This window comes from Arvicanthis niloticus, chromosome 3 (genome assembly GCF_011762505.2).
Source record: "Arvicanthis niloticus isolate mArvNil1 chromosome 3, mArvNil1.pat.X, whole genome shotgun sequence".
Lineage (NCBI taxonomy): Eukaryota > Metazoa > Chordata > Mammalia > Rodentia > Muridae > Arvicanthis > Arvicanthis niloticus.
The window spans coordinates 117,894,191-117,919,385 of record NC_047660.1 but is presented as its reverse complement, the minus strand read 5'-3'; the positions used below and the strand labels follow the sequence as shown (position 1 = coordinate 117,919,385).

General features: G+C 42.4%; 3 protein-coding genes across 4 annotated transcripts in view; all 3 read right to left on the bottom strand.

Annotated features, from left to right (window-relative positions):
- LOC117705391 (gamma-crystallin D) overlaps nt 1–25,195 on the bottom strand; it is a 763,352-nt gene that overhangs the window by 13,054 nt on the left and 725,103 nt on the right. The gene's annotated exons all lie outside the window — the stretch shown is intronic.
- LOC117705389 (gamma-crystallin B) lies at nt 6,980–9,041 on the bottom strand. The gene is made up of 3 exons (XM_034498008.2): nt 8,953–9,041; nt 8,620–8,862; nt 6,980–7,320 (listed from the first exon to the last, which is right to left on the bottom strand). The coding sequence occupies exons 1-3, from the start codon at nt 8,959–8,961 to the stop codon at nt 7,045–7,047; spliced, it is 528 nt and encodes a 175-aa protein (XP_034353899.1). The 5' UTR covers nt 8,962–9,041; the 3' UTR covers nt 6,980–7,044.
- On the bottom strand, nt 21,202–25,147 carry LOC117705394 (gamma-crystallin A). 2 transcript variants are annotated; one of them, XM_076931769.1, is made up of 3 exons: nt 25,043–25,147; nt 23,215–23,457; nt 21,202–21,534 (listed from the first exon to the last, which is right to left on the bottom strand). In XM_076931769.1, the coding sequence occupies exons 1-3, from the start codon at nt 25,130–25,132 to the stop codon at nt 21,262–21,264; spliced, it is 606 nt and encodes a 201-aa protein (XP_076787884.1). In that variant the 5' UTR covers nt 25,133–25,147; the 3' UTR covers nt 21,202–21,261. The 2 variants fall into 2 exon arrangements, with proteins under 2 accessions (XP_076787884.1, XP_034353904.1); XM_034498013.2 differs by lacking the exon at nt 25,043–25,147 and adding an exon at nt 23,561–23,646.

Sequence of the window (25,195 nt, the reverse complement as noted above, 5' to 3'; positions counted from 1 at the left end):
ATGCTAATTACTTAGCATAGGTTTCATTATAACTTTTTAATATCTGTACATATCATATTTTGATATATTCACGCCCTGGTACCCTCTTAGCTCCCTCACGTTCTTACTAATCCCCTTCTTATTAGTCTCCCCAACTGTGGTGGTTTGAGCAGAAAATCCCCCACAGATGCATGTGTTTGAATGCTTGGCTCTAGGGAGTGGCGCTATCAGGAGCTGTGGTCTTGTTGGAGGAGGTGTGTCACTGTGGGGTGGGCTTTGAGGGCTTATATGCTCAAGCTATGTCCAGTGTGACACACAGTGTCCTTTTGATGCCTGTAGATCAAGATGTAGAACTCTCAGCTCCTTCTCCAGCACCATGTCTGCCCGCACACTGCCATGCTTCTCACCATGACAGTAATGGATTGAACCTCTGGAACTATAAGACAGTCCAATGAATTGTTTTCCTTTATAAGAGGTGCCATGGTCATAGTGTCTCTTCACAGCAATAAAACTCTAACTAAGACACTAATGCTATCTTCTTTTGTGTGTGTGTGTGTATGTGTGTGTATGTGTGTGTGTGTATGTGTGTGTGTGTATGTGTGTGTATGTGTGTGTGTGTATGTGTGTGTGTGTATGTGTGTGTATGTGTGTATGTGTGTGTGTGTGTATGTGTGTATGTGTGAGTGTGTGTGTATGTGTGTGTGTGTATGTGTGTGTATGTGTGTGTGTGTGTGTATGTGTGTGTGTGTATATGTGTGTGTGTATGTGTGTGTGTGTATGTGTGTGTGTATGTGTGTGTGTATGTGTGTGTGTATGTGTGTGTGTGTATGTGTGTGTGTGTATGTGTGTGTGTATGTGTGTGTATGTGTGTGTATGTGTGTGTGTATGTGTGTGTGTGTATGTGTGTGTGTGTATGTGTGTGTGTATGTGTGTGTGTGTGTATGTGTGTGTATGTGTGTGTGTGTATGTGTGTGTGTATGTGTGTGTGTGTATGTGTGTGTATGTGTGTGTGTGTATGTGTGTGTGTGTATGTGTGTGTGTGTGTGTATGTGTGTGTATGTGTGTGTGTATGTGTGTGTGTGTATGTGTGTGTGTATGTGTGTGTGTGTGTATGTGTGTGTGTGTATGTGTGTGTGTGTGTGTGTGTATGTATGTGTGTGTGTATGTGTGTGTGTATGTGTGTGTGTGTATGTGTGAGTGTGTATGTGTGTGTGTGTGTGTGTGTGTATGTATGTGTGTTGTTGTTTACTATGACTCCATGAGTTGCATTTAGGTGTTTGTGGAAGCATGGGTAAGGGGTTGTTTACAGGAAATGGGTACTTATCAGAAGCTATACCTCTGAAGAGAATGCCTCTCCTTCCAACAGTGTCTATCATCAAGGTTACACAAAGGTATAAGTTCTCAGAGAGGGGTAGAACCTGTGACTTCCTCCCAGTTCCATCACAAGATGATAGCAGGCCAGCTCTGTGCAGGTGACCAAAGTTACTGAGAGTTCAGAGGTCAGTGGCCATGCCATTCCCAGCAGCTGATGCTCCACACAATTCTTTACCTTCTTCTGTGATGTTTCCTGAGCCTTGTGTGAATGATATACATGTTCAGTTTATGGCTGACCATTAAATTATCTCTCAGTCTATTATGTTGACCACTTGTGAATCCACAGCCTACTGAAATGCAAAAAACAAACTGTTGAGAAATTTTAATCCAACAACATGTCTGCTCTGGCAAGGAATCACATCTAAAGACCTTCTAGGTCTGTGTGATCTGGCTGGAATGATACACCTTTAATCCTTCTGGCTGGAATACAGACATGCCTTTCGTAAACACCTTTAATCCCCAAACAATGAAGGTGAAGTTAATTTGTAGAAGGAAGCAGCCATGTTTGAAAATGACATCTAATTGAGTGGCAGATAAAGTGATGAATCCAGAGAAAGATTTGACAGAGTGAGTCAGAGATAGAATATGCCCGATTTTCACGAGAACAGTCAAGAAAAAGAGGCCATTTAAGGGTGGAATGGGGGTTTGTGTATATGGCAGTTTTACCGAGACAGGTGAAGACAGAAGGAGCCAAAGATTAAGAAGGATCCAGAAGATTAGAACAGATGGCCAGAGTCAGTTTGAGGCCAAGCAGAGCAATTCAGTCAGAAGCTGAGAGAAGTCAGTTTGAATCACCCAGCTTAGAGACAGAATCACCCAGTTTGAGCCAGAACAGCTGAGTTGAACCAGCCAGCTAGAGTTCAAAAAAGCCTAGAAAGGATGAGCTTACTCAGCAGTAGGCCTTCAAGATGATAATTACATCTGGAAAATAAATGTTATATTTAGAACAAACAAACAAACAAACAAACAAAAAACCTTCTTATCTGACCAAAGTTGATAGCCATAATCAATATATATGTACATATATAATATATATTATTTATATATGGTAATATAATATATTATATACTTATGTATATGCTATATATGTAAATATATTTATATGTGTATGTATATACAGACATGGTATATGTATGTAGTAAATATATATTTATATATTACATATAGGTATAAATTTTATATCTATCTATATATACATATATCTATATATACATATATTTAAAAGGTGATTTGTTTAACATATTTATCAAAATAAGAGCAGTAGCTTCTCCACTAAGGTCTCTAACAGCCCCAGTCGCAGACTTTTAATTGAGTTTACAGGATTCGATCCAATCAGAGAATGTTTGGTTATCCCAACAAGCATGCCACTATTACATCAGTGGGGACATCTTGCTTGGCCTGCTGGTAGTGTTGCACACGGGGCCCATAGATGAATAAGACGATTGATGATTATCCTCCCCAGAAGCCTTATACCTTCTAATAGTGAGGGCTAGTCAGCAGGGAGGAAGCTTCCAGCCCACTTCTAGTTTGGCTTCTCTGTGTGTTGTGACCAGAGCCTGTGGTATCTTCAGCAACAGTATTTTACCACTAAGAATCTCTTTAACCCCATAAGTATAAGTGCAATTTGCTCTGTAGACCTTTTTCTTATTCCATAAAGCTTATATACACACAAGGGAGGACCAAGGTGGAGATGCCATTGCATAAAGTTCAGTACTTAAAAGTTACAAAGAAACCAGAAAGTGCTCCTCTGCTTCCCAAATTTTTGTATTTCTGAAAAATATAGTTTTTGACTTTCTCCCACTTTTCAACTCTTTCTCTTTCCTGCCCCTACCAGCCCCCCACTACTTCTCTTGGTGGGGGAATCTTATCATAATTTAGCTGGGTTTAAGTCGACTCCTGATTGATTCTGCGCAGCCTTGCCTTTATGCATGCCACACTGGTCTCTGCCAGCATGCTAGGCTAATGATATTGGACACATTTTGAGATGGAACTTGCTGTGTAGACCAGGCTGGCCTCAAATTGATGCTCTGCTTGCCTCTGCTTCACAAGCACTAGGATTACAGACATGACCACAGTGGCCTGGACTGAACTTAATATTGCCCCCATCTTTATTTATCTTGTTTCCATTGTTTTATGTAGATCAAAGTTCCTTAAAAACAGATGTGGAGAGTCTCTCGGGATCAGGACACTTCCATCTTTATATTTTTGTCTCTCACTTCATTTTCACTACTTGGCTGAATGAATTGGAACATAAATGGCAATAAATGAATGACCGATGTTCTCTAGTCTGAAATTCAGTGTAGTGATTTCCAGGACCTGTTTCAAGCACTCGGGCTGCACAGACATTTGTACACACAAGTTGTGTGTGAACATCAGTGTAGGGGCTGGCAATACCTTGGGCTTCCTTTACTTAATGGTCTAGTATAACAGTAAAGATAGATGGTCAGAAGGGAGAAAACAGGAATATTCCATCTTTTCCCAAGCCTTACCCCCTATTTCTTAATAATGTGTATTTTAAACACCATCTGAAATGGCAAGTTGATGTTTTACCAGCATCAAGCAATCCAAAGCAGAGCGTTGCTATGTCTGCTGCCCAGTCAGAAGTTCTACCACTTGCCTTTCTACTTCTTAGCCATTTATGTGGCATCCGTGTTACATGTATGTTTGGTGCGACGAGCAAAAGTCATGTGTATGCTGCCACATAGACAAAACTGTCCCAAACAAAGAGACTAAGTAGGGGCCAGTCTCTAATAGGCTCCTCTTGTTACAGGACAGGAACTAATATCCTCTTGGCAACTCATCACATGTGATAATGGCTGTTACTTTTGCTTTGACTAATGTCCAGAGGGGACAGAAAAGGCTATGTGTATCAGAACCTAACCCCATGGTGGCAGAATAGGGAAGTGGGAGAGATCTTGCACTGAGCATGATTTCTGGGAACAATGCATGCAATACAACAGCTGTTGGCACTCCTTAATGCAATAGACCTCCAGTTTCATTATTTGATGGGTTTTTTTTTTTAATGTAGGATTTTTTTATTTCTTTGAGACAGAGTTTATCTGTGTAGCCCTGGCTGTCCAGGAACTCACTCTGTAGACCAGGCTGGCCTCGAACTCAGAAATCTACCTGCCTCTGTCTCCCAAGTGCTGGGATTAAAGGTGTGCACCACCACTGCCTGGCAAAATGTAAGATTATTAATATAAGACATCTTAGAGTAAAAGAGAGACAGAGGAAAAAGGGGGAAAAACCCCCAAGATTTAAAGTAGGACTTAGTGTTAGAAATTAGAGAGTGCAGGAAATTCTGATGTACTCTAGGCATCTAGAGTGGAGAATATATAGGCTGACACTAGGATTGTCTCAATTCATTGTTTTATCTTAACCAAAAAGGGACTCCGGAGGTCTTGGTTTTAAACATAGGAAGGAGAGAATGAGTAACTGGTGGGATTAAAAGTTGATTTGGGTGGTGGTGGCACATGGCTTTAGTCCCAGCACTAGGGAGGCAGAGGCAAGCAGATCTTTATGAGTCAGGCAGCCTGGTCTACAGAGTGAGTTCCGGGACAGCCAAGGCTACATAGAGAAACCCTGTCTCAAAAAAATCAAAGAAGGAGGAAGAGCAGGAGAAGAAGGAAGACGAGGAGGAAGGGGAGAAGGAAGAAGAGGAGAAGAAAGAGGAGAAGTAGTTATTGTTGGTGGTTTGGGTATAGTGCCTTCCCCGAGCCATTCTCCATTGGTGACTTTTTCTTTTTGCTCGAAGAGAGCACCTATCTCTTTCCCTGTATTACACAGACAAGAGCAGAGAATTTTCAAGAGCAATGACTCTAAGAAAAAGATGCAGGGAAGATGAACATCATGGTCTACACCTTTAACCCCAGCACTTGGAAGGCAAAGGCAGGCAGATCTCTGGGTTTGAGGTCAGCCTGGCCTACATAGAGTTCCAGGATAGTCAGGGCTATGTAGAGAGACACAGTCTCAAACTACCACCACCCTCCAAAAAGAAAAAGGTTAAGGAAGGTTTGTTTTGTTTGCTTTTGTTTTGTTTTGTTGCACTTCCAATTCAGGTGTTTAGGAACGGTTTCCTCAGCTCAGGTATGATTTTTCTGCCTCCCAAGCAGAGTGTCAAAGTCAGCAGGCGAGCCACTTCTGCCAATCTGGCTCATGTTTGGTATGTTGGTGGTGGTGAACAGAGAATTGAATTTATCTCAGGAATGGAGTCTAACAGATAAACTGCTGTTGGGAGCTAAAGGTTAAAAAAAAACTAGGATTAAGTAATATTTATAAGATATTTATCTGACCAAATATATATCCACATAAAATATATAATCTATGCCCCAGTTTCTTTTTCAGAACAGTTCTTTGACTAAAATTATAAATGATTATTAATAAGAAGTTCCTTAACTCTCAAAAGTGACCAAATTTCATGTGCCAATTATATGCTTACTGTATTTATGCAGTACTTAAGTATTGAACATGAAGGTTCCAAAGATGTGAAATGACAGGAGACCCAAAAGAAATAAGCGGCCTTGTGTATATGGATAACTAGCAAGATGAGGGGAACAAGGACAGGAGGCAGGCCTGCCGATACCTACAGACTACAGGCCATCTAACATAGTGGCCATCTGATACTTTTTGTTTTTTTCTAATATTGGGGGTTGAATTTATAGCCTTACACATGTTAGAGACATGCTCTATGTTGAACTACATGCTAAAAGCAGGTGTCATCTAGTGTTAAATTTCTAGAATTATACTGCTTTAATATAAGCTTACGCTCATGCCCCAGAACCTCTATAACAAAAAACAGTTGCATGCATTGAGACCATATGTGAGAGATAGGTCAGGGGTCCTTGGAGAATGAGTTCTCCATCTGGATCAGGGTGGACCATGGGAAAATCTGCACTCACTGGGAAGGTGTGAGAATTGATCTAGTGCTGAGGCAGGAGACTGTAGGGATAGGAGCTCATGGGCAAGGCATAGCCCACTCATTTTTTCTCCAGGAGATACTAGGTATGTCTGTGTGGGTAGGGGTGGTTATATAAAGTTTCCACTCCAGGCAAGATGACATTTGAGCCAACTCACTAACCTCTCAAAGGATGGTGTAATCTGATGAATTTTGACCCCAATTCATCAGATTTATTTTATGAGCTTTATAAGAAACAACCCTATGACCTCATTTAATAAATATAACCCATTTTTGTCAATTTTTATGCAGTAACCTCTTTTCCAGGACCCATAAGAAAAACCAGGTTTTAGTACTGGGCATAGTTTGGCTTATATTTAAAAAAATTTTTATTGCATTTTTATTTATTTATTTATTTGTGAGAGGGTAGGGGTGAATCAAAAAACAACTCTTGGGAGAATTGACCCTCTCCTGTTTGGGTCTTGGGGATCAAACATAGGATACCCAGGCATCTTTACCTGCTCAATCATGTCACCAGGCCAGTTGTGACTTTTCTTGATAATTTAAACTTTTCTTTAATCTTACATAGTTAGTCATTAGAAAATGTGGTTTTACCCAGAATGCCATTTCCCCATATAGGAGGTTCCTTCCCATCTTGATTATCATGTTTGGTTTAGTGACGTATTTGCCTAGTATGCTTAAGAGATTAAAAGAAAGGCAGGACTCTTGTAGTGCCAGAATCATAAGCTACATATTTTATTAGGTTCTAGAGGAGGAAAGTAGGGTCTCAAAATGCCTCAGTAGAAATCCATGACTCGTCTAAAAGAGCCAACTTTGGCATTTGCAGCCCCCCAGTCAAGATATTTCCTGTACTCTCCTGGCCTCAGCAGGTACTGCCGTCCCCTGTAGCTAGGCATCTCATAGAGAACCCAGCAGCCCTCCATTACATTGAGGGAGTGAATTTCACTGAGGTGGAAGCGATCCTGAAGAGAGAGACAGTCATCTGTGATCTCTGACATCTGTCCTCTGAAGTCATCTCTTTCGTAGATCCTCATTCTGTAAGTGCCGGAGTGCTGGGGGGCAGGGTGGGGCAGACAGAAGAAGGAAAACAAGTGAGTCCAAGTTTGCATTCAGAACAAGCATGTTGCAGAGTTTGGAAGTCTCTATTCCTAAAGCCTAGGATGTCACCTGAAGAATCTGGGTGTCAACGGCCAATTGGGAAACAGTCCCCAGGCTTCTCCATGCCTATCTACCAGTCTGTAGTCCCTGACAATTAAAAGTTGCTTAAAATAAAGCGTACCACACATAATTTAAAAATGCTTAAAATAAAACTCATCATACTATCTCAGTGCATGTTGAGACAGCCCTTTGCAGGGGAGGAAATCAAGTTACTGAGAGAGGTAGCATTTTGATGTATCTCCCTTGTTGAAAAGGTGTCAACCTTCTGCGACTTTCTGCAAAACTCATGTATTGGTTTGTGTATCTATAGAGCAGAAGACTGAGCCCCTGTGATAAACAAGGTGCTGTGTTTCCCTTGTTTCTCTTTCGAAGCCTCAGTTTCAGTCCAAATCAGCTTTTTCCCTGGCTTTCTGCATGAAGACTGACCCTTCCTACTCAACATGGTGAAGTTACATTTCTGTGGCACTGTGTCTCATGTCTCCCACGCTCCACCTGCCCAGGATGCTAAGGTAATTCTCCAGAAAGCATGAATCTGGATCTTTAGTTTTAGATTTGGCCTTTTTGCTCCAAGTGAGCCAATATGCCCACTACCTATAAATAAAAAACAGAAGATGGGAAAGATAATAGAAAGAAATGCAAGGCCAAGCAAGCCAGCAAGTTTTTAGATGAGATCAGAACGGTCAGGCTGGTATGCTCCTATACAAAGTGGGTAGCTCAGGCTGGCCTTGAACTTTCGCTGCTATCTCTTCAGTGTATCGTACCCACCCAATGTATTTTAAAACAACCACACAGTAGTCCGTTGTACTTTAAGATTAAGAAACATTGAACTTTTGACTTGAAATGGTTTGGAATGAACTAAGGACTATATATGGAGGGGATTTATATGTCAAACAAACAATAAATGCATTGTCTTTGATATCTTATTTTTTTAATTACTCTCTGGTGTTTGACTTCTCGATGGCATATGAAATGTAAAATTAGGGATGCGTTTTCTAAAACACTCACTATCAAGTTCCTGAGAAATGAAATTCCTCTCTACTGGATGGACACACACACACACACACACACACACACACACACACACGAGGTGTCACACCCACTCTTTGCTCTAGTTGAAACGACTTAGTTTAAGATGATCTTTTAGGATAATCTGTGTTTCCAGTGACCAGTAATAAAGACAGAGGCAAACTCACTTGGGGGATGAGGCGACAGGAGCGGATGGAGTCGCTGAAACCCATCCACTGCTGGTAGTCAGGGTACTCTCCACGTCTCAGGAAGTACTGGTGGCCCTGGTAGTTGGGCCGCTCATAGATCATCCAGCAGCCACTGTCCACGCGGATGGAGTTGCAGCGGCTGAAATAAGTCTGCAGGTTGGGGCAGTCGCTGCTGCATTCATAGCAGCGGCCCTGGAAGCCGCGGTCCTCGTAGAAGGTGATCTGTAAAGGACAGAAGGGAACTAGACAGAATAAGTGATTTCTGCAGCAAGGATGCTGCTTGAGGGCAAAGGTCAGGGTTCCAGGGCTTACCTTTGCCATCTCGCTGAGAGTAAGAGATGCCCTGGGTGCTGTGAGGCTCTAGGGGAGTGCCCCTGGTATATATAGCTGTCACGACTGCTGCCTCCACATGAAATCACACAAAAGGGCCCATTCCAGTGAGTAAGGGGATTTGCAAGCTGGGAGATCTCTCCCTCCCTCTGCTCATTGGGGTTGGCTGAATGGTTTACTCTCATTCTTTCTGGTAGGTTCGGGTTGCTCTAATTCACTAAAGCTGTTGTGTTGTTGCCACCAATGAGAAAAGTCTTTGCTCTTGTTTTGCAAAAGAATGAGCGAAGCTTTCATTCTATGCGTTTATTTTATAGCTTACTCTGCTGAATCGACTTCTCAAAGCGAATCTGATTTAGCAGTTGCATGAGCTTCAGATTTTGATTGTATGCTTTAAACTTTTTAAAAACGGAAACTTAAACAGTAAGGGATCTTGGGTAAGAGAACTCAAGGAGATGTAATCTGAGGAAACATTCAGAAAAGTGTAAGGTTTAGTTCAGATTCAAGATTTTTCTGATCATTAATGTTGTTGGGGGTGGGGGTGATGGTCTGGAACAGAATTGTTAACTGCAGTTTGTGATGTCTCTTCTCCACCCTTGCACCTAGAACAGAGGTTTTCTGCACACTAGGACCTTGCTGTGCCTCTGACTGAAAGAAAAAGCAGGTACTCATATGCTTTCTCTATTTCTAATCTCCTTGGAGAACCTAAATCTTCCTTCTGCTCATGGTCACCCAGAATCTGTCTCTCCTTCAAATGTCAGATTTCTTTCTTTCAATTCGATTTTGCTTTTTGTTTGTTTGTTTGTGTTGTTTTTATGTGCTAAGATTTCTAACCTTTAAAAGGAGAAAAGTCACAACTTTATTTAATTTTAACATTTATTTATTTAATGTATGTAAGTACACTGTAGCTGTCTTTTATTTTATGTATATGAGTACATACCAGAAGAAGGCATCGGATCTCATTACAGATGGTTGTGAGCCACCATATGGTTGCTGGGAATTGAACTCAGGACCTCTGGAGGAGCAGTCAGTGCTCTTAACTGCTGAGCCATCTCTCCAGCCCCCACAACTTTATTTTATATATAACTCAGTATATTCGATGTCACTCAGTGTTTGAGGACGGTAATGGACCTCAGTGAGTGAGCGTTAATGTGACCTAAATCACCCATGTTTTTATTTACAGTTTGATGTTTAAATGAAGCATGTATTAGTCAGGCATTGTACCACAATGTGACACAAAGGAGGGGAGAAAGGCTCATTCTTAGTCCTTGGTTTCAAGGTTCCATAGTCCTTGGCTCTGTTGTTTTGGGGTCTGTGGTAAGGCAGAACACCTGTGGTTGTGCGTGGAAAGGGAGGTTCTTCACATCAGGGTAGAGAGGAAGCAGAGAGAGAAGGGGGTCACGACCAAGCATAACCTTCAAAGACACTCCTACCTCCCTAACTCGACCCTTCCCCCAGTCTAGACTTTACCTCTCATGGTTTCTAATCCTTCTTCAAGCAAGGGCCAAGATTCAACACATGAGCCTGGAAGGAAAGGAGTTTTATATTCAATATCTGACAATTTAAGATCCCAGAGAACTCTTTTGTTTTTGGCGGTTTCATGCATGTATATAATATGTTGTGACCAAATCCATCCTCATTACACTTTCTTAGCTCTCTTCCACTCGGCTGACTCCTTTCTTCCAAACTGGGTTTCCCTCCTACATTCATTTTTGCCATTTGATTGTGTGTGTGTGTGTGTGTGTGTGCTCACACGTGCTTGTTTGTGTGTACAAGTGTATGCTTCTTATGAAGGTAGCTATGTAGCTAAGTGCCCGTGATTCCAATGGCCATGCTAAATACAGAGGCCAGCACTTCGTAGTGCTCCTCTCAGACCTGAAACATTGCAATCTTTCTGCCTCTTCTTATGCAAGTTTTTCAGGGGACATTACTAATGTCCCACTTAAAGCAGAGTATTTTAATATTCATTTTTCCCCCAATGCTCTGACAAGTCATAAGTCTCTGTATTAACCATCACCCTCTGAGAGAGAGAAAGAGAGAGAGAGAGAGAGAGAGAGAGAGAGAGAGAGAGAGAGAGAAAGAGAGAGAAAGAGAGAGAAAGATTTTCTAACTGTACCTGAAAACCACACTAATGAATGGGTAGAATCATAAATATTTAGAAATATTAATAATATTTAGAAATATTAATAAGACAACAGTAGTAGTTTCCCCACCAGGGCCTGTGACCTCTCCAGCCACAGGTTTTTGGCCAAGGTTAAAATAGAAGGTATATATTTTCTCCCAGGAAGATGGTTTGAAATACAACCAGGAAACAGCTGGGTATGCCCAAAGTAGTCATATCTTGTCTGGCACATTGGTATTGTAGCAATCAGAGTCCATGGTTGGAAAAGACCATTGATAACTTTTCTCCTACATAACACCTTTGATACAATGAACACTAGCTAGCAGAGAAAAGGCCTCTAGCTCAGTTCCATCTTGGTTTCTCTATGTCCTGCATTCAAAGTATTTACTGTCTGCAGCAATGCAGTCTCAACATCTAGTTTTAGCAGACAACCAAGAGCAATGGAAATGGTCTCTAACATTTTGGGATCTCCCTGGGAAAGCTCATAGGGAACTATCCCACATCTGGCAATGGAATTTTTATTTGAAGCCTATTGCTTTTTGGAGGAGCATTATTCAGCCATTTAGAACACTCCTTTACATTTGGTGGGGGGACAGGGGGATTGGAAAAATAGCTTAGTAATTAAAGGCACATACTACTCTTACAGAAGACCCAGTGTCTGTGTCCAGAGACTTTCAGTGACCTTTGGTTCCAGCTTTGAAGGGTCCTATACCCTCTGACTCATATGCACTCCCCGCCCCATCCCCCCCACAAATAAAATAAAAGCAATTAAAATTTTAATTAAAAATTTAAAATTTTGTTAAGTTACCTTATAAAGTAGTAGGTTTCTGTATACTTTTATACACCCTTGGTTTTGATTAAACTTCACCTGTACCTCCATGTTTCTCCCATACACATCCCCCCACCCCAGACTTTTGAGACAGGATCTTACTACATAACCCAGGCTGGCCTCGAATTTGGATTTCTCAAGCCTCAGCCTCCTGGTGCTGGGACTACAGGCCTGCACCACCCTGCCTGACAAAGTGATCTGGGTCTGGTGCACAGAGAAGTCAATAATCCTTGGCAAGAACAGTAAATCAGGGGCCAGCAAGTCAGCTCAGCTGGCAAAGGCTCTTCTTGCCATCCAACCTGAAATTCTGAGTTAGATTCCTGGGACCCACGTGGTGAGAGGAGAGGACTGACTCCCTAAAGTTGTTCTTGACCTACCCACAAGTATAAATACTTACACAAAAAATAATGAGTAAATGTGGTATGAAATTCCAAAAAGAAAAATAAATCAAGACGAAGGAACTGAAGTTTAGAACGGAATCAAGTCCAATTGGACCCGAGCCTTACACATGTCTCAGTGTCAAGTGTAACTCCTTGTAAAGGACCAGACTTGCCATTTGCCTTCTCCTAATAAGAGGTGCTTGTTTCCTTTAGAGCATCAGGATGTACTCTCTCCCCCTCAGATGGGCATCTCATAGCAGGTCCAGGACTTCTGTGGTCTGGGGTAGGAAGATGATGTCCTTGAGAAGACATGATCCTGAATGAAGAGAAGTAGTCTTCTGAGAACTCCAGAGTGGATTAAGTTAGATGGTACAGCTTCTTCCACTGGAGCTGGCCAGCTGTGAGGAAGATTAGAAGGGGAAGAGAGTAGCATGCTCCCTCATCTCACTTTCTATGGAATTAGAGGAAATCTTACAATTTGTTCAGTGCTTAGAGCACACAAATGAAAGAGCCCATCTTGGAACAGGCACATGGATGCCCATTATGATGAAAGAAATAGGTTTTCCCATAGTAACCATGATCTATGAGGAGTGGCTGTTGACTCTCCATTTCATGTGATTGAAGGTTTATTTTCCTGGCAAGAGTGAGGGAATCTAATATTCTGTGGGCACCAAGGATGCAGGCTGCTCCAAAGTTCCCAGGGGACAGAGTGTCTCCAGAAAACCCCTGTCACAGCTGACATTCCTGGTCCAACCAGCTTGTGTGGTGACTCGTGCCACCCTAATAAAAAGGAACGTCGATAGTAGGTCTTAATAAGCAGGAGCTTATACCCTGGTCCTGTAATCAGTCTTTGTGGGGTCATGGACATATATATTCTGCACAACCTCATGTTTTGAGAACTTCATCCTCATATGGTATTTTGTATATTAGACTGTGGAACCTTTAGCAAATGGAATCTAATTGAAAAAAAAAATGTCAGTGGGGGATATATTGTATTATCTCTTTCTCTTTCCAGTCCCATTTTTCTGTCACCTGGTGGGCTATTATATGTGAATCAGCAGCCATGGCCTGCTCTCTCTGGCCAGCATGCCTTATTCACCATGTTAGATTATCATCTTCTGGAATTGTGAGCCAAATGAACCTTTACTACCCCAAGGTATTTCTATCAAGTAATTTGTCTCAGATGAGAAAGTATAGGGTAGTTATATCTCTGCATCCTCCCTATTCCTTAGTTTACACCACGTGATACTGTAGAATTTGCTCCAACATCTCGACCAAACAATGGCAGTCTCAAAAGATTCCTGAAGCAAACAACTATATTATGACATGTAGAAGATCAAATAAGATACTTAGAAATAAAATGCTGATCCAGTGATGAGAGTTGGCCTCTTTAGATAAATGGAGAGTTATGACAATGTCTGGGCCTGGAATCAGTGGCCTATGCTCACAATTTCTAAAGTGGGAGCATCAGAGACTTGGGCACAAATGATGCTCTCAGGGTTTGGATGATCATTGACTTAGAAGATCCAATGCTTACAAACAACACCACTAGCATGACCTTTCCTCCTGTCTCATTCCTTATTTTCATATTACTTCCTTTAAAACTTTGTTTTTCAACACAGAGGAACTTCTGAATAGTCACTATCCATGGAGAATATGTGTAGGGGAACCATGGATGCACACAACCACACACACTTAGCAATTTCTGATAATGCTTCTTTAGTCCCTGGAAGACCATTTAACCCCCCAATCCTCAGTTTCCCCATCTATAAGGTAAGAATAATAATGGAAATCAAATGATATAATGAATTTAAAAGTACACACAAAAACCAATACCAGCGGAAAAGAGTTGTATCATTTTGAAAGAATTATTGTGAAAGAAAAATTAGTCATAGTGTTTGCTAACAGTGGCAAGACTTTGTTTGGAAGAGGATACAAAGGCAAGCAGAGGAATAACTATGTGTGGGTTTTGTAATGAGGAAGGTAGTTGGATTTGAACTCCAATACAAGCATGCACAAGTGGAGGTTTGTAACCAGTGAGCAAGAGGGGTCCGGTGTCGGTAGATGGAGAATTAGTTAGAGGAAACGGCAAGGATAAGGAATTTCCAGCTAAACTGATTGGTAAGATAAATGAGGAAGGCAGGCCAGGGTGGTCACGGCTGGAGAAGAGTCAGTAAACTGACAGAGCAGGTTTGTTGCTCAGTCTGATTGTGCAAGAGCATAGCAGGAAGTCCAAAGTCAAAGCCAAGCTGAGCAATCAGAAAAACCCAGCTCAAGTTCAGAGGAGCAGTCTGCCAACATTTGATACCTGTCAGAGATAATATCATTAACATCTTTGATATGTCAAATGATAGTGTGTTTCCAGGCTCGGGCATCATAGTGTCTTCGTGTTTGCTTATGATATAGAAAGGCATACATCATAGTGAATAGAGAAAGTGGGGATTAAACTCACCTATTTCGCTAATGGCCCTTCCATATGCTAGTGGCTTGTTTTAGGTGTCATCTTCTCAGGTGTACAGATCTTGCTAATTTATACATTAAATTATATACTTCCCATAGTATGTTCAAGGTCTTTCTTCAAAAGTGAATCCACAAGCCCCACCACCCACATAGTCTACTCAGGCTGTGCCAGCTTTGGGTGTCTTTGACAATAACAGGAGTTCTAGTATGTTCAGATGGGTTCAGATCAATTGATTTCATCTTCTGGGGGGGGGGAGGTTAATGTCTCAGTATTTAACCAACCAGAAGCATCTTTTTACATATTGGTTTATTAATTTGTGTATGGACATGTGACACAGCAGCAACAGGTGATGCTTTAAACAGCAGAGAGTTTCAGGTATGATAGGACATGCCTACAGTTTCAGTTGCCTGAGAAGCTGAGGCAGGAAGATTGTGATTCTGAGGCAAAGTGGAAAAACTAAAATAGATTATTCATATTCACTTGAATTAGAGAAACTTTCTGGAAAATAGCTCATCCCTCGGCTCTTGTTCTCCTGTAACTTCCCTGGAGACAGCACGTACATGAGCAGAAGGTCTGAGCACAGTGACAGCAAACCAAAAGAGTGAGGACGCCTGTTTATTGAGCCTCCGTGATCTGCTCGCATGAACAGGCGGAGTTCCATTTATTCTTCACGAGAGCATGAAAGTGCAGAATTAAAACTTGGGAGAAAACAGACCTTGCTCAAGCTTAGACAGTCACAAAGTGGACAGACCAAAACCAAGTTTATGGGCTCCAGACCCTGCACCGCACCACCGATGTACCTCACCTAGAAATCCTACTATGGAGCGTAGTCATGTCTGAGCTTGAAGGACTTACCACTCACCTTATGTTGGAAAAGGAGAACTGTAATGCATTAAGCTTTATGAATTGAAAGGCAGTTTTCTGTATTGTTCAGTTCTTCTAGACTAAAATAAGATGAGATTTCAAGTGAGCAAACTCTTTTTTTTTTTTGTTTTGTTTTTTGTTTTTTTGTTTTTCGAGACAGGGTTTCTCTGTGTTGCTCTGGCTGTCCTGGAACTCACTCTGTAGACCAGGCTGGCCTCAAACTCAGAAATCTGCCTGCCTCTGCCTCCCAAGTGCTGGGATTAAAGGCGTGCACGACCACCGAGCAAACTCTTCTGTGAGACATGATCCGTACCTTTTCCTTTTTTGTTAAAAAACAAGCAGGAAGACACCAGCTGTATGCCATTAGTCACCTAACACAGTGGGATAGCACAGTCACCTAACACAGTGGGATAGCACTGTCACCTAACACAGTGGGATAGCACAGTCACCTAACACAGTGGGATAGCACTGTCACCTAACACAGTGGGATAGCACAGTCACCTAACACAGTGGGATAGCACAGTGCATCAGGTAAGCTACCAGCAAGCCACAGATTTTCTGCATATTTGATATTGGTCAGAGTCACAGTGTTTTGAGCTTCCTAATGCCAATTTTCCCCACACATTCTTTCAGTAAGAAAGAATACCCTTGATTAGGAAGCTTTTTTTAATTGATGGGAAGTGTTTTGAGACAGCTTTGGCCATATCATTTCATGTTCACAACTCAGTGTTTTTAGTGTGTTTACAGATCTGTTTATCTTCACAACAAAAAGCTATACTCTAGAGACAACACCCTTAGCTAACCATCCCCTCATCCCTAGCAGCCACTACTGCTCTTGCTGTCACTCTAGTTTTGGGTACTTCATATAACTGGATGCACTTGAGTGGTCTGTAGTCTGTGTGACCCTTCTTTGCACTGTGTCATGGTGTATATCAGCGTCTCATTCCTTTTGATGGCCAGATATGGTGTCTTTGTATTGACAGATCTCACAATGTTTGTCTGGTAATCTATTGACATACTGGGCTGTGTCCACCTTTTAACCACTGTGCAAATTCATGTGTAAGTTTCTGTTTGAACCCTTATTTTCAGTTCCTTTGATTGTTTACCCATGAGTGGAATTGCTAGGCCATAAGGCAATTGTTTTTGAGGAACTGCAAAGTCATTTTCTATAGAAGGGGCATCATTTTACATTCCCACCGAAAATTTAAAAGAGTTTCAACTTTTCTGTATCCTCACCAACACTTTTTTGTTTTCTCTTTGGCGGGATTTAATTAAAATTAAATTTTAATTTAAAAATATTATCAACAGGCAGTGGTGGCTCACACCTTTAATCCCAGAACTCAAGAGTCAGAGACAAGGGTATCTCTGAATTTGAGGCCAACCTGGTCTACATAGTGAGTTCCTGGACAACCAAGGTCACACAGAGAAACCCTGTTTCAAACAAAAACAGAGACACCTACCCTCCCAGGCTCCCACCATCTGGGGCAGGTGGAAGAGCTGGCCCTAGGTCATGAGAGTGAGAGACCTGTGCCAGCCACTCACCAGCTGCGACACCCAGGAGAGTGAGCCCTGGACTTTGCCTAGACAGCATAACAGAGTTGACCTTGGTGGTGTGTGCAGATGAGCCAACCCTGAGGCTGTAAGAATGGAAAAGCTGTCCCTGACACTCATTTGCTATGAGGTGGCATAGGTGCGGGGTGATGTCCCCACCACCACCACCTGTGGCAGTTGGGAGAGCTGGCTCTGGGATCCTGAGAATGGGAGAGCTATTTTTGTTCCCTTACTAGCTGTAGCATCCAGGAGAGCTGGCCATGCCTGCAGCCAATGGCAGCATTGGGTGACCTAGCCAGAGCAGTGCTAGAGAGCTTGCCCCCTTGGAACAAATAAGGGAAAGCCAGCAGGCTGACCAACTCAGCTACCAACCAGGTCCAGATCCAGGGCTCTGAGTTGGCCCACCCCAAAACGTATATTATCTGCAAATGGCTGGGGCAAGTAAAAGAGCCAGTCCTGCTGATCTAGCTACAGCAGTAGGATAAGCAGGAAGGAGTCCTGGTGAGGATCTGATAATGATGATATCAAAGAAGCTGGAGATTGTGAACCAGACCAACCACTCACTGCAATGAACATTTGCAAGTGAAGGTGTGTGGACAGAGGGATACTGTTAGCATTCTGCCTAAACTCCACCCCCACAGTTACCTGGCAACAGCCAGGTAGGCCTGGCCCACTATAAAAGGGGCTGCTTGCCCCCTCCTTTCTCTCTCTTGCTCTCTTGATCCCTCTGTCCCCTCCCTCTTCTCCCCTCCTCTCTTCACATGTTCATGGCTGGCTTCTACTTCTCTCCTCTCCTCTCCTCTCCTCTCCTCTCCTCTCCTCTCCTCTCCTCTCCTCTCCTCTCCTCTCCTCTCCTCTTCCTCTTCCTCTCCTCTTCCTCTCCTCTTCCTCTCCCTCTCTCTCCCCCTCTCTCCTTCTCTCCCCCTCTCTACTTCTCTCCGCCTCTCTCCCGCTCTCCCCCTTTCTCCCCTTCTCTCCCCCTCTCTCTCCTCCTCTCTTTTTTTCCCTCTCTCCCCCCCCATCTTTACTACCCTCTTAACTCCCCTCCCCATGCCCTGAATAAACTCTGTTCTATACTATACCATTGTGTGGTTGGACCCTCAGGGGGAAGAGATGCCTCAGCATGGGCCCACTGAGACATCCATCCCCCATACCTCACCACACACCTCCACAGAACATATTCTCTTAATCTCTTTATCTTTTTATGAACACATCAGATACACTGTGGGAGACATTGTGACACACTACAGCTTCATCGTGATGAGATGTTATCCATGCTTTGTTTTCTGTTTTTACTTTAAGGGGCAGGTTGCAAGGGCAGAGGGCAGACATGAAGGGATGGGAAAATGAGTGGGACTGGGGTGCGTGATGTAAAACTCACAAAGAAGCAATAAAAAGTTAAAAGAAACAAAAATAAAAATATTATTGTATTTATTAGAGTAAACATTGAGTGTTACCCAACCTTGTTTCTAATTGCTAATGGTGTTGAGTTTTTTTCCCCTCATTTGCTAGCTGGTTATTTATTTGTCTTCTTTGGAAAAACATAATTTTTAATCCTTGCCATTTTTAATTTTTGTTTTGTTGTTGTTGTTGCTATTGTTTAGTTGAAAAGGTTTTTTTTTTTTTTACATATTCTAGATTCTAAGACCTTAAAAGACCAATTATTTTAAAACATTCTATGAGTTGCCATTTTATTTTATTAAGCTTTTGTGGGGCACAAAATATTTAATTTTATAAAATTTAGCTTATTAATCTTTAGCTACATGATCTTACTTTTTTTTTTAAATTTAATTTAGGGTCTTTCTTTCTACTAGGTGGGTCCCAGGGATTGAACTCAGGTCTTTAGGTTTAGCAGCAAGCACTTTTACCTGCTGAGCCATCACATCAGCCCATATTCCATGTGGTTTTAATGCTATATTAAAAAAACATTGTTTCATAAAAGTTCATGAATACTTATTCATAAGAGTTCTCTTCAAAGTTTTATATCTTGACTTCTTATATTCAGGTCTATATAACATTTTGATTGAACTTTTACATACTGTATAGGTGTGTGTGTGTATGTGAAATTGTCTCAATACTATTTATTTAAAAGACTATTATTTCTCCATAAATAATCTTCTCATTTCTACCAATACTCCACTGAACATTGTGGAGGTTTGAATAGGGTGGTCCCCATAAACTCATGTCTTTGAATATATCATCATAGGGAGTGGCACTATTAGGAGGTGTAGTCTTGTTGGATAAAGTGCAGCACTGCATAGTCAGGCTTTGAGGTCTCCTAGTATTCAGACTCTACCCAGAGCAGAAGAGAATTTCCTCCTGGCTGCCTTTGGATCCTGAGGTACAACTCTGGGCTCCTCCTGTACTGTGTCTGCCTGCATGCTGCCATGTTTCCCACCATAATGATAATGGACTGAACCTCTGAACCTGTAAGCCAGCCCTAATTAAATGTTGTCCTTTATAGGAGTTGCCTTGGTCATGGTGTCTCTTCACAGAAGTAAAACCCTAACTAAGACAAACATAGACACAGGAGTTTATTTTCAGACTATTAGGTTGTTTTGTGTATCTACAGTCTCTCCTCGGGCCAGCCCTGCACTGTGTTGATTCCACTGTGTTGTGGTCAGTTTGTGAAGTATGAATATTCTTACTTTTGCTATTTCTCAGGATTACACTGGCTTTTCTGGGTCCCTTGAAATTCTCTATGGACTTTAGAATTAACTTGTCAATTTCTACAAGGAAGTCAAAGATACAAGAGAATCATTTCATGCTTCTGTAAATGTGTAAGAAGGCATTTCACTCTCAGAAAACTGTTCTCTTGGAACAAGACGTGCTCAATAGCAAATACTAATATCTTGCTCTGGGTAATTGAGTCTTGGGAACACTTCACACTGGAGTCCAAACTAAACACGTGACCTTGTTGTGTGTGAGGGAGGGGGAGATTGAGGGTATGTGCTTCCTTTATGCTTATGTGCTAACTTGGAGATAACAAAATGTGTTCACATTTTTTTTTCATATTTTCATCATAACATCTCTGAAATTTAGAGAGGCATCAATCTGTAATCACTTGCAGTTTTCGATAAAGTAATGTAGACACAGCGAAGATAAAAATGGACTTGTTCAGAGAGATGAGGTAGAAAGTACAGCAGCTGTCCTGGCCTTCCTGCATGGGAAATAGTGCTAGAACAGCAGATGTCTTAAGGACATTGGATGGAGCTGGTCACTGCACTAAGTAGCAGAGGCCAGGTAAGCCATCAGCTGTTTTAACTCTTAGCACGTTTCCTACAAACGCCGATTGATCAGGCTTCTCCTTTGGAAAGTTCTGCTTAAACCCATCTCTTCATAAATCTTTTCTTTAGAAAACATGTGTGCATATGTGTATCTGAGGTGTGTGCACGTATGCATGTGCATTTACATGCATGGACATGTTTGTGTGTCCATGAAAGTAGGTGTGTGCAGAAGTCAGAAGACAACTTTGGGTATAGGTATTTGCCTTCCCCCTTGTTTGAAGAGTCTCTTGTTCACTTCGGCTCATGAGAGGCTATCTGGCCTGTGGACTTGTAGGGATTCTCCTGCCTCTGTTTCCCATCTTCCTGTAGGCACACTGGTATTACAGATGTGCACTGCTGCATCTGGCTTTATGTTTGTCCTGAGAAGCAGAACTCTGCTCCTCGGGCTTGTGCAGCAAGTGCCTGATTCACCGAACATCGCCCCAGCCCCTCAGGCATTTTTTTCTTAATACTGTCTTGTAAGATAGCAGATACCCGCTCCCTTTAGCAATCCCATGTCTTTAGTGGTGTAGCCACAGGCCGGCTTTACATTTCCTCCTTTCTCTGGGTTCTGGATGGTTGCTTACGTTTGTCTTTCCTCTCCCCTGCAGACTCAGCAGTCACCAAGGTATGCACCCTCCGATAAGTACTGTTTCCTGACTGGACAGAAGTAGGTGGGCGTTTGAAACCTCTTTCAGGGTTGTTTCCTAGGATACCACTTAATAGGATTTAGATATGAAAGATAAGCAAGAGCCACTTAGTGCCAGGAACACAGGTTGCATATTTATTGCATGTGTGGGTTGTAACAAACAAAATGAGGCTTAGTACAAATCCGTGACCCGTCTCAGAGAGCCGACTTTGGCATCCATGGCGCCCCAGTCATGGTAGCGCCTGTAGTCCCCAGGCCTGAGCAGGTACTGGCGGCCTCGGTAGTTGGGCATCTCATAGAGGACCCAGCAGCCTTCTAGCACGTGCATGGAGTAGATCTCGTTGAGGCGGAAGCGATCGTGGATACAGGAACAGTCTTCCGTGAGCTCAGACACAAGGCCCCGGTAGTCATCTCTCTCATACAGCCTTATCCTGTGAGAGCTGGTCTGTTGTGAAGAAGACGGAAGAGGAAAAACAGTGATTTACGCACTCGTGTTGCAGCTTGCTTGCCCCTTCACAAAACGCAGCTTTCGGCTTTCGGGCGAATCAGTCAAGTGTGCGTCTTCCCTAAGCCTACTCCCTGTGCTGTTGTTGTAACAAATTAGGAAATGCACTAACATAAAGCTGACCTGACCAGTGAACTCTTGTGAAGGACACTAACACCGAAAGGCAGGGAGTAAAAGCATTTACTGTCCGTGTAACCAAATCTGACCAAGCTTACTTTAAAGCTGCCTTTTGTACGTATGATGTGCAATGATTCGGATTTACTTTGAGTTCACATACATTTCTTTTACTTCTTTCTTTCTTTCTGACTGGTGATGTAGATTATATCTTATGAAACTCTAACCACCGATTTTATAAGAGACTAGTCAATAATGACTCATAAAAAATACAAAGCAAACGAGCTAACACCCATAGTTCCAGGTGCTAGGTGGGTGTGAGAGTGTATCGTAAGAAAAATCTCACTAATACAATCATAATACACTAGCTCAGACCGAGTTTAACTAACTGATTTTCAAATTTGCTTAGATATTCTAAAATTGACTTAATTTGTGCGTGTTTATTAGGCACAGGATGATGTTTTAAAGCAAGCTTAAATCTAGCTAATTAATATATATTTATCCCACATAATCATTATTTTTGTGCTGAGAAGACATAGTATCCGCTCTTTCAGCGTTTTATTGTGTGTTTAAGATGTACTTTTTAAATTTTATGTCTATGAGTATTCACATGCATGTTTGTGAGTGCGCTACTACATGAGTTGTGTTTGGAGCTCATGGAGACCAAAAGAGAGCTTGAGATTCATTGGGACTGGAGTTCCGCACAGTCGTGAGCCACTTGTGGGCGATGGGGACCGAACCCAGGTCCTCTAGAAGTGTAGCCGGTGCTCTTAACCACTGAGCTGTCTTCCAGCCTCACCTTTCAGCATTTTCAAATGACTCTAATACATAGCATCAAGTGTCATCACCGTGCTATACAGTGGATGTCTAGAACATAGTTCTTCTCTCTAACTGCAATTTCCCTTTTTCTAAGTGTCACTCCAGGCCTCTTGTCCCCTGCTTTACTACTCTCTTTGCTCTACCCTTCTCTCTGCTATTATTTTTATCCCCGATGCTGAGAACAGAACTCAAGGCTGCATGCTTGCTAGACAAGCGCACTACCGCCAAGCTAAATCCCCAACCCCAATCTTCCCTCCATAAACCTGCGGCTGTAGATCCCACATAGGAATGAGAACTTGTGGCCTTTATCGTTATATACCTGGCTCCTTTCTTTTAGCACAGTGCCCTCCAGGTTCATCCATGTCATCGCAAATAACAGGATTTCCTTCTTTTATGGCTGAAGGGTATGTGCTTCTTCACCCAAGTTTAATTTTAAAGGTCATGCTGTGATTTCTTATGTCTTAACACTGATGACCTTAAGTAAGAAACAATATATTGTTTATATTGCTGTTCATATGTGCAATATATATCCATTCTATTTAGCTTTAAGAATCGGGCTTTGATATTACTGAGAGCACTTGTGAAGGACTCCTATCCTTGCTAAGAATATTAGAACAAGAGTGGGAGCAAACTGACCAGCAGTAAGACCCAGTGTTCTCACATCAGCCAGGCTGAAGCAACACTCACATATGGAATGGAACGGCAGGAGCGGATGGAGTCGCTGAAACCCATCCACTGCTGGTAGTCAGGGTACTCTCCACGTCTCAGGAAGTACTGGTGGCCCTGGTAGTTGGGCCGCTCATAGAGCATCCAGCAGCCACTGTCCACGCGGATGGAGTTGCAGCGGCTGAAGTAAGTCTGCAGGTTGGGGCAGTCGGTGCTGCACTCATAGCAGCGACCTTGGAAGCCGCGGTCCTCGTAGAAGATGATCTGCACCGGAAGAAAGGGGGTAACAGCACATGGTCAACTGGAAGGCGCATCCCCCACACAGAGGGGTCACTCAACAGACCTGGGGCGTTCCTCCTTGGCTCACCTTTCCCATTGTGGTTGACAGCAAATGGCCAGTGTTGAGTGTGATGGGGACAGGAGTGGCAGCTGATATATATACACGGCAGGATGGTTGCTGTGTTGGCAAGAACAACACAAAAGGGGCCTGGGGGGTAATGTGTAAGGGGATTTCTGTGTTCTCTCGCTTTTTTATTTGGGATCATGGGGTAGGGGGCTCTCATTCTCTCTGGCATTTTCGAGTTGTCCTCACGAGCTCAGTGAAAGGAATTCAAGTCAGCAGAGCCATTATGACCTTGGAGACAAAGGGCGCGCTTCTCACCCTATGCAGAGCTCTAGAAACGCATTATGTACCCAGCATTTTGCAGTGTTTGCCTATAGAAACTGCTGAGGTGGAGGGTGGGGCCTCCATTTGTGGGAGCTCATGAGAATCACACGAGTTCCAGAGCCACTCTCAGGCACCAAGAGGCAGCAGCAGAAAAACAAATTTCCCTAATTGAAAAAACAGTTGTGTGTCTTTATCTGTAGAATATGGGTTTGATGTTTTTAAAACTTGCACATGTTTAAGATAAAAAGATTAGACCTGTATATAGACTAAAATGTCAACCATGGTCATCAGTGAATGGTAAGTTTATACATAGGTCTTCATTTTATTTCTTCCTTTTGATTTTATAACTTTTTTGTATCATATATATAAATATATATATACATAAATATACACATATATTTATATATATTACAAATTCAGTGGATGAAAGTAGTAAAAATAAAATTTAAACATGTGATTTTTAAGTTAATGGTTAAAATCACACACACACATACACACACACACACATACACACACACATTTGAGATAATGCTAAGGTGAAACACTTCTTTTTGGTCTAAAATGAACAGGTCTCCCAAGAATCTGAGGCACACTGGTTAGGAGAAGACAGCCATTCTTCCTGTCACCAAGCTTCTTCCAGGATTACCTTTTGTTCTTAAAACCAGTGCTCTGGCTTGTCTGTTTTCCCTCACCAAACTCTCAATTTCCCAGAGCCAGGATGACAGCCATAAGAACTTTTTTCTTGCCAGGAAGTGGTGGTGCATGCCTTTAATCCCAGCACTTGGGAGGCAGAGGCAGGCAAATTTCTGAGTTCAAGGCCAGTTCAAGGTCCACAGAGTGAGTTCCAGGACAGCTAGGACTACACAGAGAAACCCTGTCTGGAAAAAACAAAAGCAAGCAAACAAACAAACAAACAACGCCCCTCCCCCCAAAAAAACCCAACCCCCCAAAAAAACCAATCCCCGGGCCGCCCAAAAAAACCACTAAAACCTTTCTTTTTTGCTGCCAACTGACTTGAGTGCTTCTGTATTGCAGGCATGGAGGATGGTCCAACCTGGGATTATCTGCTGTCATCCTATCCTGTGCATATTTTAGGTAATGAAGCCATGCCCATGACAACACTCAACTAGAGTTAGCAATGCAGGCACAATAGCTGCATGAAAATCCTCAGGCATCACTTACAGGGTGTGGATAGACGGTGAGAGGATAGAGAGCAAGAAATGTCTTCTCATAGTGAAGCAGACTGGGCCAAGTCCTCAGTGGCTGGGGCATTTTTGAGGTCTACAGGTCACTGTTGTCGTCCTCTGCCTCCATCCTAGTCTTCCAAGTGTCCTT